The 15,217-nt window shown below is 44.6% G+C and overlaps 4 protein-coding genes across 4 annotated transcripts; 2 read left to right on the forward strand and 2 right to left on the reverse strand.

Moving 5' to 3' along the window:
- Positions 1-5,180: 5,180 nt before the first annotated feature.
- LOC134191775 (uncharacterized) lies at positions 5,181-6,320 on the forward strand. The gene is made up of 2 exons (XM_062660396.1): positions 5,181-5,323; positions 5,379-6,320. Exon 2 carries the CDS (start codon positions 5,394-5,396, stop codon positions 6,318-6,320), a length of 927 nt encoding a protein of 308 aa, XP_062516380.1. The 5' UTR covers positions 5,181-5,323; positions 5,379-5,393.
- Positions 6,266-7,856, reverse strand: LOC134191776 (uncharacterized). The gene is made up of 2 exons (XM_062660397.1): positions 7,617-7,856; positions 6,266-7,549 (listed from the first exon to the last, which is right to left on the reverse strand). Exons 1-2 carry the CDS (start codon positions 7,781-7,783, stop codon positions 6,508-6,510), a joined length of 1,209 nt encoding a protein of 402 aa, XP_062516381.1. The 5' UTR covers positions 7,784-7,856; the 3' UTR covers positions 6,266-6,507.
- A 1,813-nt stretch (positions 7,857-9,669) lies between these two features.
- On the reverse strand, positions 9,670-10,422 carry LOC134191777 (uncharacterized). The gene has a single exon (XM_062660398.1). The coding sequence runs from the start codon at positions 10,420-10,422 to the stop codon at positions 9,670-9,672; it is 753 nt and encodes a 250-aa protein (XP_062516382.1).
- Positions 10,423-12,039: 1,617 nt separating this feature from the next.
- Positions 12,040-13,542, forward strand: LOC134191778 (uncharacterized protein K02A2.6-like). Its single transcript, XM_062660400.1, has 3 exons — positions 12,040-12,142; positions 12,198-12,566; positions 12,617-13,542. The coding sequence occupies exons 1-3, from the start codon at positions 12,040-12,042 to the stop codon at positions 13,540-13,542; spliced, it is 1,398 nt and encodes a 465-aa protein (XP_062516384.1).
- Positions 13,543-15,217: the final 1,675 nt, after the last annotated feature.

Here is a 15,217-nt window from a genome sequence, read left to right on the forward strand (position 1 = left end):
GTGGCTACAGAACAAGATGAATTTCTGCAGGAAGTCAAGCAGCTCGTTAAGCAAGGATGGCCACAAAGTAAGACGCTGGTACCGCAGACAGCGGCACCTTATTTTCCTTGGCGCGACGAGATCGGAGTACAAAACGGCGTATTATTTCGCGGAGAGCAAATTATAGTCCCTGGTGCGATTTGTCAGAAAATTATGACCGCGCTTCATTCTTCTCACATCGGCATTAATGGTAGCCTACGACGAGCACGCGAGCTGTTCTACTGGCCCAGAATGAATGACCACGTAAAGACGTTCATTCAACGATGTGCGGCATGTCGTGAAGTAGATCCAGCTCAGCCGAAACTGACTCTCATCCCGCATACCGTCCCATCTCGACCATGGGCGAAAGTAGCCGTCGATCTCTTCGTCGTTGACAGGTATGACTATATAGTCACGGTTGACTACATGAGCAATTTTTGGGAAGTAGACAGGTTGGACAGTCTCACTTCTCAAAGCATCATCCGGAAACTGAAACCGCATTTTGCATGGCATGGCATACCGGATACAGTAATGTCGGACAATGGGCCCCAGTTTGTTTCAGCAAAGTTTAGTCGTTTCAGCCAGAACTGGGGTTTTGATCACGTTACTTCGAGCCCGGGCTACCCACAATCAAACGGGAAGGTGGAGAATGCAGTAAAAACTACTAAGCGTCTGATGGCGAAAGCCAGGCAGTCGGGGGGCGATCCGTGGCTTGCTTTCCTCGAGTTCTGAAATACTCCCAGCCAAGGGTTCGCGACCAGTCCGGCGCAACGTCTCATGAACCGGCGCACTAAAACTTCGTTGCCTATGTCGTAATCTCTACTCGTTCCCCGTGAATTTCCGAACGAATCGGCCCAGCGAGCACACCACAAAGCTCAGCAAGCCCGTTATTACAACCAGGGCGCCACAGACCTTCTTCCTCTGCAGCCTGGAGACATTGTCCGTATCCAACCACGCCCCTCATCGTCCACATGGCAGAAAGGCACCGTCCAAAAGAAGGTCGGCATAAGATCGTATCAGGTCAAAGCGGATGGATATACAGATGGAACATACGTTCGCAATCGTCGACATCTGAGGCGATCCCACGAAGTCACTACGGAACAACACCCTCTCCAGACTCAAATATCAGAACAACGCAATGCAGAGTCCACAGTTACAAGGAAACAATCAGCCGGCCAGTCGTCGTGTCATACCACGCGGAGTGGTCGACTGGTGAATCCCCCCAAGTATTTGGACGATTACACCACCTAGATAGATAACTCTAGCTAAAACAGTACAAGTTGTAGTTAATGACTCCTAGATAAGAGTTGCCAGTAATTGACGGAATGCGATTGCCAAGCCATAAACAGGACAATTTTTTAGTTTTTGTGTTTAATCAAGGGGAGATGTAAGGGGATTGATATTAATACTACGTTACGCGGACACAGCCAGTAGCGGACTACCACAGTGTGCAGTGTACGGCTACCATCGGCATCCTGATACAAAAGGCACTGATTCTCTTATACGGAGAACTTGCCGAAAAATCTAGAAATCCGTCTTTCAAATAGAAGAAGATACGGGAGTCAGTTTTGCAGCTACTGCTCTTCAATGTGAGGAAAGGTGGAAGGACCTCACAAAAACTTACCGGGAAGTAGAAGAACACGACTACCAAACTGGCAAGTCCATACGTTTGTCATCAGGTGCATGGTGTTTGTAAGATATAGTCAAAAATTGTGGCTTCTTTAGGGAGAGATCGGAAGGAATGGAAGTATGCTACAGAGATGACTGAAATTTGCTGTCATAGATCAAGTGTCCGACCAGTGGCAACTAGCGCAAAGTGGTAGAGAGACTACAAAAAGAAGATGATGACGAGTTGTAGGGAGGAATGCGAAAGGCAACACCAAGAGAAAATGAAGATGCTGGCGAAGATGCTGGCGAAGATGCGTGAGGACAAGATGCCTTATTTTCCGGCTTCGTTGATGTAATAAAGGGTAGTAATACACGTACGTCGTAGCAGTTTCAGATTTATAGGTCGTATACTATAAAGGTACATGTACTTTTAAACTGCTTAAAGTATCTGTGTAAAGGTGTACATGCATATTTAGTATATTAATTAATTTATAGTGTGCTTGATCGTTAATGTACTGCTTGATTTGATCACGTTTGCCTACAGCTCCAAAGTCCGCACCACATAGATATTCAATTTCTAAGTCAATTTGCCTCTGTTTCGTCACTATCATCATCACCACGAAATTCTGTCATGAGACAAACAGATATTGTGCAAAACACAAAAGGCAATACTCTTCGTCGGGATCTCTTTAACTTTTGTAACGTCAACGTATTTCACCCCCTCCTCTATCTTCCATTTAGCAACGAAAACGCTCTTTCGATTACCATTCTAGTGACGGAGTGACAGTAATTGTAATTTCTATCTTCCTGTTGCATGTGGCCGTAGTCTTTATATGATGTCAAAAGCCACGTGTTGAGAGGATATGCTGCGTCACCTAGTATGTGGGTTCCTTGCATAGAAATCACGTCTCCTGGATTGGATTGCATCCCAGCAAATAGATCGGAATTCCTTAAAACTCGTGCCACACGGACTATAAACCTTTAGAGATGATCGTTCTCAAGCCTGTGTAAGCGACACCACAACGGCTGCCACGTATGCTTACGAGACTGCAGCGCTACAACATTCACGTTCATTACCATCGAGGGAAAGAACTGCTGATCGCCGATACCTTATCGCGAGTGTTGTGGCACGTAGCCACAGAAGTAATTCTCCAGTACGTTCTAGTTGTGTCTATAAATAGTTGCCAGTGAACCCTCCCCTTTCTAGAACTTTGACGTTTGTCGCATTTATGTAAATAGTTTACAGTCGTCTCTGTAAAGTCACTCCAATCAATGCGATTAGCCGGTACCAGTTGTATATACCTACTATTTTGTGTGTGTGTGTGTGTGTGTGTGTGTGTGTGTGTGTGTGTGTGTGTGTGTGTGTGTGTGTGTGTGTTTTCGAATCAACCGTGTGAATCGTGTCTCGCCCGTGCATCTACGGCTGTACCCGCGCGCTTCTGTCGGATCTTCTTAATAACGAACACAACAGAGAATTGGCGTAGTCGGCAGGATTCGCCAGAAATCAGCGACAGTCTAGCACAGAGAAGGTAAAGTATAGTTATTCACCGTGTTGAAGCATGGCAACGGAGCCACTGGTGTTATATACGGGTATATGGATTAGAGGAGATACGGGACTTAGAGAGGGGAGTTGAGTCATATGAGTTTTGCGGAGGTTGTAGATAGTCGGTTGTGTTAACTAATAAGTGGTTGTGTTACGATAAAACATAATGGCGACGAGGATACAGGTTCCGGGTGTACACCCCAGCCCCCTTTCTACCGCAACCTGGTGAACCACAGACCGATTGGCGTACTTGGTTGTCGGCGTTCGATATGTACATGACAGCTTCTGGTCTTAGTTCTAGCGACATTCCTCAAGAAAGGAAAAGGGCGATATTGATTCACCGTCTGGGATTAGAAGGTCAACGTGTTTTCACAACACTTGGAGTAGCAGAGACGTACTCGGCCACACGAGAAAAATTGACTGAATATTTCGGAGGAAAGAAAAACGTGATGGTGGAACGGTTCAAGTTTCGGCAGAAGTCACAGCGACAAGGTGAGTCAGTTAGAGAATATGTCGCCGCACTACGGGAGCTAGCAGCTACGTGTCGCTTTGGAGTCATGCATGACGAGTTGATTCGAGACCAATTGATAAAAAAGACACTACATTCACGTATGAGGAAGTAGTTGCTGATGGAGAAGGATACTATAACTTGTGACGAGGCGGTGACATTGGCGGCTCACGTGGAAGAACCAATACAAGTCCAGAACAACTCGCAGAGTTTTCATATCGATTACAAGATGGATCGCGTTGGCATGTCGATGTGTTAGTGGGGACAAAATGGGAAATTGATCAAAACACAGATGCAAGAGCGGCAGATCCCATACGCCCTTGGGCTAGAGAGAAAAGGGACGAAGAAGATAGAAGAGAACAACCAGAAGTAGAAACTAAAAGATCAATGAGGAACAGACAAAGACCACAAAATCTGAAGGACTATTATGTACAATACAATAGACGATATTCGGGGGGGGGCGGAGTTTCTAGAGCATGTGCAATCTCGAGGGTAACACGTACCTTTTGCCGATCTCGTTGTACACAAAGTCCGCGTTTCCAGGTCTGCTTCTAAAGCGTAGATCATCTTGTCGTTGACCAGACATGTAAGTAAGTTTACTACTTACCATTTCGTGCGTCGTGTGGGAGACTTCGTCTGCGTAGAGACGCGTAGGAAGCCATTTTTTGAGTACGGCTTCTCGAGGGTATGAGACTGTTGTTCATGCTGAAGTCGTCTGATTCACACTCTGAACAGATACACGTGAAGTGGAAAGGCAGAATATTCATTTCCTAGTGGTGGAAGTTTTGTTAGGTGGAGATTTGCAGTAGGGGAACCCATTCAGGGTAACCGGACGTGATAAACTGTGTAGGCTGAATAGGACTACGCTGTTTTCCCCATCTAGCGTTCTTGAACTGTGGAATCATTGAGTGTCTGAATCATTTCTAAATGCATAAAATAATTGCGTCAGTGGATGAAATTGACATTGCTTTACTCCGCTTTTCCTTGGCGACTTCCAGCTTGCTGTTTGCGTTCAGAAATTTTTGAGCTGTTATTGGAGTTTAACAGAAACAGGGACCTCTTTGAAATGAACAGTAGAATGAATGCAGTATAATTCCTAAGACTTAATAATTATCTTCTTTATCCAAAGCAATCATTGAATGAAATGCGAGGTTTCACCTCAAGTAATTTCAGCATCAAATAAAAAATTTAAATGGCTTATTATTAGTGCCTGTGACACTAGCACAACTGTTTCAGACAACGAGCATGCGTACAGGGAGGCAATACTTGTGCACACGTATGCATAAAATAATGTATTATAGGAAAACATTGTTACTCTTTAGGTTATGTTGCAAGTAGAATTCCTGTTGTTTACCATGTCGGTTTCTGAGAGTGTTTCTCGTTGGACTGTGGTTCAGCTTAAAACGTGGCTTATAGCCCGTTCACACTAGCGTTTTTAAGCGGGCCAGCCCGGGCTGACCCGGGCCAGCTCGGTTGAAAGGTGTAGTGTGAACGTGGGCCGAGCCGTGCCGTGCCGAGCCGAGCCGGGCTGAGCTGGCCCACCCCAACTTGCCGGGCCAGCTCGGCTCGGCTCCGCTCGGCTCCGCTCGTTTATGTAGTGTGAACGGTAACGGGGCTGGGCTGGACGCTACAGCAGGCGGCAGACGGTAAGCATGCATATCAATTGCATTCTTTTAGGACGAGCGTAAAGTGTCAATCTAGCTATTATACATCACTATGGCGTGGACAGAACAAGAAACCCTTCTTTTGATTGATCTTTGGGGGGAAGAGAGTGTACAAGTTCAAATTGAAGGTTGTGCGCGCAATAAAGAAGTGTACGCAAAGCTTGCAGCGCGTATGCAGGAAGAAGGATACAACCGGTCAGGCACGCAGTGTCGAGAGAAGATCAAAAAATTGAAGACCGACTATAGAAAAGTAAAGGACAACAACAATGAGAGTGGGAGAGCACGCCGCTCAAGTAGGATTTTTGAGGCAATGAACGCCATTTTAGGTCATAAGCCAGCGACTTGCCCGCCTATTGTGCTTGAGAGTACGAATAATCCTGCGCATACCGACGTTACAGCTGTAGACAGCGATGCAAGTGGCAGTCAAGGTATTGAGCTCGATGACTACGGTGATGAAAGCTGTGTGGGAGAACTTGCCCTCAGTAATTGTTCCTCAACAGGGACTACAAGTAGATCTACCCCAACAAGCTCAGTATGTCCGTCTTCTCCTGTTGCCAATACACCCACAGCTGCAAAGCAAAAGAGAAACGGAACGAAGAGAGCACGGGAGGGGCAAGGCAAGACTAGAGATAGAATGAAAGACATGATGCAGACAATAATGGCTGGCATGAAAGAAATTAGAGAGGCAGACTCAGTACTTCTAATCGATTTAGAAGAGAAACGACTGAAGCTTGAGGATGCAAGATTGAGAGAAGAAAGAGAGTATGCCGAGAGAAAAAGAAGGGAGGAAAGACAGTACGAAGAGAGAAGAAGAAGGGAAGAAAGGGAGTTTCAGCTGCAAATGATGCAGATGATGGTAGGGTTTGGAAACCAACCATCAGGTCAATTCACCCAACACTCAGGCCAGTTCACTCAACCCTGGGGCTTTTCCAAATTGCTGGAAGACAGTGGTCCTTACAGGCCTTCCCAACAAGAATAGATCTGACTTTTCAGTTGTTCTTTGTTAATTAATGATATTACTGAGATTCTTGACCTCAAATACAGACAGACGGACAGCGAGAGAAACAGACAGACAGACAGTTCAATCAAGTTACAGTGTTCAGTGAAGTTAAATTCGAGAAAATAGATTGGAAGACCACATCACACCTACTTCACTAATTAATTAATTAACTATTTGCCAAGTGTGAAACTAGAGTCTCTCGAATTGCTGCTGTACGATCATTGACAGTATCTCTGACAGTGTGCGTTTCAGCATGTTGAAGTTGCAAATCAGTCTCTTCCATCCAGTCATCATCAAATGAATCCCCATGTATTTCACACACATTATGGAGGACACAGCAGGCAGCTATAACATGCTGGACATGCCTAATTTGCATGTCGTTCTTTTTCATTAAACGCCTCCATCGAGCTTTCAGGCGACCAAACGCATTCTCCACAACTATTCTAGCTTTTGAAATTCGATAGTTAAAGTTCTTCTTTTCGTCAGTCAGGTGGTCATTATGTGGAAACGGTTTAAGGAGCCAATTCTTCAGGGGATAAGCAGAATCACCAACAAGAAACACAGGTATGGTGCACCCTTCAATTTCTTTCTGCTGTTCATTCAATATCAATCCACTTTCTGCGTTCTGAAATATAGAGGAATTGGCCAAGACCCTTGCATCGTGCACACTCCCTGGCCAGCCAACATTTATATCCCGAAACAGATATTTATGATCTACAACAGCCTGTAAAATCACGGAGTACCATCCCTTTCTGTTATAGTAGTCGGTGTGATTGAGCGCTGGTGGAGAAACTGGAATGTGACATCCATCAATTGCTCCTGCACACTGGGGAAAATTGAAGGACTGGGAAAATCCCTTTACTACATCTGTTAGCATTTCTCCAGTAGGAAACGTGATGTAACCAGACATAAGACAATGAACGATAGCTCGACACGTACTGTGAACAATGGAGCAGACAGTTGATCTGCCAATGCCAAACAGGTGGGATATTGTACGGTACTCCACGTTTGTTGCCAAGTACCAGACTGTGACTGCGACTCGCTTCTCAATGCAGATAGAGGCTCTTAAATGTGTCACCTCAGGTTCTATCTCGTGCCTCAACTTCTCACACAAATACAAAAACGTCTCTCTACACATTCTAAAATTTTCTTTCCAGTCACGTGCAGAGAATGTCCTCTGCACGACAAAGTCCCACCAGTCACTTGACCTATACGCATCCAGAAATCAATCAATTGAGAGTTATGACAGCTTACAATTATTTGGATACTCATTACCTGGGGTAGCTCCATATCTGTCGTTCTGGAGAAGCAGAGTTGACCAGAACTAAAAGCAACGCTAAAGTAGTCCAGGTTTCCCGCCGCTGCAGCTGCCGACGAAGAAATGAAGGGTGGATGCGACATCTTCTCCTGCTTGACGCTCTTCTCGTAGACACCATATGCATTTCTGCGTTTGACTGACTGAACGAATTATATTAAGGTAGCGCGCGTGCCAAAACACACGCCTACTAATCGGGCTAGCCGCTAACGCCACAAGCAGTGTGAACGGGGGCTGGCTCGAGTCTCTGGCCCGAGCTGGCCCGGGCTGGCTCGGCTCGGCTTCGAAGACGTGCTAGTGTGAACGGGCTATTAGAGAGAACTGCCCCAACGCTCCTCTGGTTGGTAGGCGATGTGAGCTTGCTGATCGAGTGTCTGATATTATGAGCACCATGGCACTTGAAAAGGAGTTGGTAGCAACTGAGCATCTTGTCCAGTTTTTGGATCCCCCAACATATGACGAGCTCCCACCTGTCGGAAATCCTGGATGGATATCCAAAACTGATGACTTTTATGAATTGTCTTCAGACAGTGTGCAGGAGTACTTGAGAAGTTATGGGGGATATTCTAAGACATGGAATACTGGGATTCGACTGATTCACAGTGTCAATGTATATGATGTAGAATTTCATCTTGGAGATGGGAATGTGGTATACTGCAAAGCCAAGTGCCACCCCACTATGAGATCATCACCCCCATTTTATGTTCCTTTTGCATTACTTGGTGTGAATGATGGAGTGGTAGTCAGTATCAAGGGAGCTAGCTGTTCTTGCAAAGCTGGTCTTAGTCAGTCTTGTGTTCACATTGCTGCGTTACTCATCCTATATAGTGAACTTGGTGGTTCATCATGCACTACTGAACCATGCTTATGAAATAAGCCATCGGGTACCATAGCTCCGATGAAAGCGTCCTCTCTTCAACTTGGTGCAGTACGAACTCGTCCTCAGTAGGAAGGCATGGTAATGGAGCCATCAGTGTTGTTGAACTCTTTGGTCTCTAAGAAGATTTCAACAGCTTGGTCATCCTATCGTCAAATTGACAGTGCTAACAGTACAATGAGTAAAGGATGCTTTTCATCTCCAAGTCCGGACTTACCTGATCCACGAGATAAACTTCGATCCAAATTACTTGAAACTGGAGAAGACCTGTCTGTCGAGGATTTAATAGCTGCATTATCATTAACCAAAGAGCAAGCAAATTATATAGAGCAATCGACAAGAAGTCAAAGCAGTTCATCTCTTTGGGAAGATGCAAGGTCCATGCGATTGACAGCATCTAATTTTGGACTCATCTGCTGTAGGCAACCTGAGTTGCAATCACTGCCACCATCAGCTATTTCTACTATACTTGGTATATATGGGTCAGCCAGATTCGCCCCTTCTATACAATATGGAAGAGCAATGGAAGCTTCAGCTGTTTCCCAGTATATGAAGCAGTTTCCCAATATCAGAGTCAGCGAGTGTGGATTTCAAATTGATGTCTCTGCTCCATTTTTAGGAGCTACCCCAGACAGACTGATAGAAGAAACTGGCAGTAAAGGTGTTCTCGAAGTAAAATGCACGTTTAAACACCGAGCAAAGACAATTCAAGAAGCTTGCATGGACAAAGATTTCTACCTGGAAAAGACATCTAGCGGCATGAGACTAAAAGAAGGTCACACATACTTTTTCCAAGTGATGGGACAGATGGCAATACCTGAGCGACATTGGGCACATTTTGTGGTATATACCGAAAAAGACTTACATGTAGAAAAATTTGTTTTTCATGCCATACTATGGGACTCAATGAAGCAAAGGCTGGAGCAGTGTTACAGACTACAGATTGGACCAGAAATTGTTTCACAATTAATGTCTCAATAATTGAAACAAATAGTAATAATCGTATACACGCGTACCATTGTGGGTACGAATAGTACATCCGGATTCCTTACAGTAGATTACGTAGCTTACTGATCTCCACCAGTTAAATGAATATTGTTATGAGCTCTAGACAGTCTAGTAAACAAATAAACAATTTACATCTCTTGGTGTTTGATTAGCCTTGGCTGCAAGTTACAAAGTGCAGCAGCTATAACAACCATGTCATCTAGCAAGCCTTTGCTCTGCTTAATTGGCTGCACTCTATTCAAAATTCTAAATTCGTGTAGGCGACCAAATGCTCTTTCAACATGTATCCTACCTGAAGCCATCAGACGGCTAATCAAGGCCTCATTTGCAGGAAGTTGAGCTCTTCCTTTCATAAAACTAGGTATTGTCAGGAAAGCCCTATTCTTGGCGAAGAGGTCATACACCTTGAATCCTCTGTCAGCAAAGACTCTTTGCCCAGGGATGAGAACATCCAAAATCCCACTAGTCTCTACCATGTATCTATCAGATGCATTGCCACTTTGGCCACCTGATAAGAAAACGAATGCACCAGTGAATATGTCAACTGCACCAAGATACTTTATGGTAGTATGCGACTTGTAGTCTGAGTACATAGCCTTTTGAGACTGTAGATTGTAGGGTCTCTCAGTAAACACCTGTGTGCAATCCATTGCAGCAACAGTGTTTGGAAAGTTGCTGAATATACCATGACAGGGCCCTACTGTTGGCCATGAAATGAGACCTTTAAATTGGGCAGCAAGGAAGGGTAGCCAGTTTGTAAGAATCTTTGAAACTCGAGACTGACTAACTTCAAAGCGGTAAGTAAGGTCTTCTTCTGGAGCTCCTAAACGGAGTCGAACCAGAGTCAGCAAAAATTCATCTATCCTATCCAACCTCCTCATGGAAGGCGGTGAGCTTACATCACTTGAGGTATCTTGGCCTGATGTCTTTTGTTTACTATACAGAGTAATAGTCTTGGCTGCTGGTTCAATCCAACTCCACACTGTATCAAGGACATTTCTCGACACAAAAACTGTGTAAAACTTGATTTTATCTTTTGGCAGTGTGTTGAGCGAGAATGCCTTTCTTTGCAACTCAGACTTTGCAGATGCAAGATCCTGCTCGAGAACTCTAATCTTATTTTGAAGGTTCACTACTTCATTTGCTTGCTGTTCAATTATCCGACGTAAATCATCAGCTTCAGCCTCAGTGACATATTCGGCAATAGTAGTACCACAATCAACATCTTCACTAATATTACTATTCTCTGACATGTCTTGATCAACTGCGGATGATGTAGTTGCTTCTGCTCCTGCTCTGCAACGCACAAGCACCTTTCTCTTTCTACCTCTTTGAAACTTTTTATGGCTGAACAACGAGGGGAGGCGGTTAGAGTCAGAACGGGTAGGCCCTATGTGATTTTCATAATGCAAATTACAAATAACAGCATCATTTCCGGGCTTCCACTTCTTTCCACTCAAAGATTTTCGACTAAGTCTGCGAACAACTTCATCACGGATACGTGGCTTCATGGCCTGTAATTTATGCAGCTTGACAATAGACGATGACAGAGGACAGGATTCCTGCTTCAATTCCAGACAACCACATAAACGTTCACCTGTTGGTGTAAGCGGACACTTTCCTTTTCTGTTGGAACAGCCATAGACAGCGCATTGTCTCAGACTGTGTCCTCTGTTCCTAAGACAGCCTCTTCTTTCTGATGTAGACATTACAGGTATGGGATAGTGCGCATGTGTTGTGTTACTTTAGACATAAACTGCTACTGGGAATTCTAAATACAATATACAGACTGTATACAACGTGTACTGTGTACTCTGATCCGCGTCAGTACCTATCTAGTGCAAGTTATCACAGTAAAAACTTCGACTCGGCCAATCACATATATACAGAAGCAAGCTAGACTGACCAGAAACAACATGTCTGGTTACCCCAAACGGGTTCCCAGGTCGCATGCATTTCACTTGCCAAAACCAGTCCATCGCTAGGCGATGAGTAGTCTGCCTTTCCACTTCACGTGTATCTGTTCAGAGTGTGAATCAGACGACTTCAGCATGAACAACAGTCTCATACCCTCGAGAAGCCGTACTCGAGAAATGGCTTCTTACGCGTCTCTACGCAAACAAAGTCTCCCACACGATGCACAAAATGGTAAGTAGTGAACTTACTTACATGTATGGTCAACGACAAGATGATCTACGCTTCAGAAGCAGACCCGGAAACGTGGACTTTGTGTACAACGGGATCGGCGAAAGGTACGTGTTACCCTCGAGATTGCGCATGCTCTAGAAACTCCGCCCCGCCGAATATCGTCTATACTTAGAGGGGACGTAAAAAGGAGGGATATGTTATATACGGGTATATGGATTAGAGGAGATACGGGACTTAGAGAGAAGAGTTGAGTCATGAGTTTTGCGGTGGTTGTAGATATTCGGTTATGTTAACTAATAAGTGGTTGTGTTACGATACAACAACTGGTAGAAGCGTTACGGGAACAACTAATGGCGCAGCGACGGCTACAGGAGGACATGCAACGGCGTCATGAGGAACAGATGCAAGCACTCCTAGCATTGTTCAAACGGCAAGAGAAGGGATACAAAACAAGTAGGCCACCTTCGAAAAGCACTGCTTGCGTTCACGTCATTCGATCCTTCTGCAGAACTATGGACGGACTATTGGTCACAGTTTAGCACGTACGTGGAGGCACACGCTGTCCCAGATGAACGAGTAGTACACGTATTCCTGACTAACCAATCTCCAGTAGTTTACAAGACGATAGCAAATCTAGCAAGTCAACGATCTTCGCCTACCGACATCAACAAGTTATCGGTTATGGAAATCCATGATCATATGATGGATCAATTCCATCCTAAACGTTCCGTCGTACGAGAACGCTTCAAGTTCTGGACAGGGATGGATAGAAAAGCAGGTGAGAAAGTGCACGAACTTGCCGCTCGTATACGCCAGGACGCTGTCACTTGTGAGTTTCCTTCGATTAAGGATCCGCTAGACGAGGCTATGAGAACGAGTTTTCTTTGCTCATTGAATAATGAAGCTGTACTTAAAACTATATTTAAGGTTACAGACGACGAACTGACTTTTGCTCGCGCAATCCAATTGGCTATAGAGACGAAAGAGGCAGCGAAGGTGGCCTAGGAACTGTCTATGGTCAGCAACCGAAGCTCGTGAACGAAGTGCAGCTCAGCAAGAAGACGCCCAGGCAGGAGTCCAAGCCTTGTTATCGATGCGACAAGACCGGTCATGATCAGCAAGATTGCCGTTACAAATATTCTACCTGCAATTACTGCAAGAATAAAGGGCATCTTGAGGCTGCATGTCGAAAGAAAAAGAAAGCTATCAGCCCTGAAAGAAAAATGCCAGAAGTAAAAACGATCCGAGCAATATTAAAAGGAGAACGGAACAGAGTACCTGAATTGCAGCTACCCGTTAAGCTAAATGGAAGTCGTACCTTCGATTTTGAAGTGGATATTGGTGCTGGTGACAATTTTCTGGGTAACAATACATGGAGGGATCTCGGTCAGCCACATTTGACTAAATCGCATCGACAATTTGAATCAGCGAGTCAGCACAAATTGCCAGTGAAAGGATGTGTTACGCTAAACTCTCAGGTGACACAACACAATTTTCCTTCTTCTCAAATGAAAGCACTGGATTTTCAGGTGACTGAACTGACAAATCTCAACTTACTAGGTACAAACGGGATCCAAGAACTTGGAATTTCGGTGGATGCTCTTCTCAACAGGAGCAATTCATCAGCTACCATAAATGTCAATACAGTGTTTGATGACCTCAAAGCTGACAGAGAACTGCAGAAAGAATGCAGACAATTTTGTGAATTCCCAGACTTATTCAAGCCGGAGTTAGGCACACTAAAGAACGTAGAGCTGGAAATCAAGTTCAAGCCCGAGGCGGAACCTGTTTTTCGCAAGACTAGATCAGTCAGTACCTTTGCAATTGCTAGAAGACCTTGCTCAGAGCTATGAAGACGGAATCAGGAAAGGAGTCTGGAGAAAAGTTCAATTCAATGATTATGGGACTCCGTTGGTACCTATCAGGCAGAACACATCACCAAGTCAAGGAAAGGCACAGTTACGCTTCTGTGGAGATTATGCCATTACGGTCAACCCACAACTGGAAACGCACAGACACCCACTGTCATCTCCGGAGCAACTTATGCAACGCCTATCCGGTGGATGTTATTTCACTAAAATCGATCTTGCGGACGCATACAATCAGATTAGTCTAGGACCCAAATCTCAAAGAAGGTTAGCGCTCAGTACTCACAAAGGTGTACTACTCCAACTACGGCTGCCATTCGGGATTAGTTCCGCGCCCGTTACTTCCAAGGAATAATGGATCAGTTAACACGTTATCTGACAGGTGTGGCAGTATACTTGGATGACATCTTAGTATGTGGCTCTTCACCTCAAGATCATATCAGAAATCTGCTAAAACTTCTCAACGATAACGGACTCAAATGTCGTCTGGAAAAGTGCTCATTCGCCCAGCCATATGTTGAGTACTTGGGACGGGACACTATTATCCCACAGAGGAATTGCAAAGGGACACAAAGCATATGGTGTAAAGGGCATGCCTGCACCTACTAATGTGCAGAAATTACGATCTTTCTTGGGTTCAGTGCAGTTTTACAACAAATTCCTCCCGAATTTATCTTGTGAACTTGTGAACGATCATAGACCGCTGCTGGCACTATTCGGCCCCTCCAAGGAAATACCGACATTAGCCGCAAATCGTTTAGCAAGATGGGCACTAATGCTAAACCAGTATGATTACAATGTGGAGTATCGAAAGTCTTCACAACACGGGAACGCCGACGCTCTCAGCCAAAACCCAGTCGGGGAGGATTCTAACTTTGACAGGGAGGAGAGTGGTGCTGACATTGACACAGTGTGCACAGTTAGAATGATAAGCAGACAAATAAATCCAGTAGATCCCTGAGTAATCACTAAAGAATCAGATAGAGACCCTGTTCTGTCAACGTAATACCTTACACCAGGAACAGCTGGCCATCAGATCGTGAAAATGAAAAGACTGACAAAATGAGAAATATGTGTATGGTGGCAACTTTTTCAGAAAGTTACAGGAATCATTGTCAACCACCAAGGGATGTCTTTTCCACAGTTCGAGATTAGTAATACCGAAGAGGTTACAACCGCAAGTTCTTGATATTCTACACCAAGGTCATGTTGGGATACAATGGATAAAGCAACTAGCACGCACGGCAGTGCAGAGGCGTCGCTCAATAGGGGCCTGGGTGGGCCATGGCCCCCAATATTAGTAGGCGTGGCCGTCTAGACAATTGACAATGTCTAGTGATATGTTACTGCGTAGTAGCTAACTCCGCATTCTACTAAAATGGAACTGTTACAAAATGTGTTAGACATGTAGGTTTTATTAGTTAATATGAAAGTTAATATTAGTTAATATGATATGTAGTTTTATTAGTTATTAATGAAAGCCCAGCTTCAGGTTTTCTATAACTTTGTTAAGCAGAATGCTGGCGAAAACACCGTTCACACTGTCAAGGAATTGACCGTATTCTTTGTTGACCACGGTTGTAGAGCCTTGTTTCCAGCTGTCTTGCAACTGTTCAAGATTTTTCTGTGCACTCCAGTGACATCTGCAAATGCAGAGAGA

This window comes from Corticium candelabrum, chromosome 16 (genome assembly GCF_963422355.1).
Source record: "Corticium candelabrum chromosome 16, ooCorCand1.1, whole genome shotgun sequence".
Classification (NCBI taxonomy): Eukaryota; Metazoa; Porifera; class Homoscleromorpha; order Homosclerophorida; family Plakinidae; genus Corticium; species Corticium candelabrum.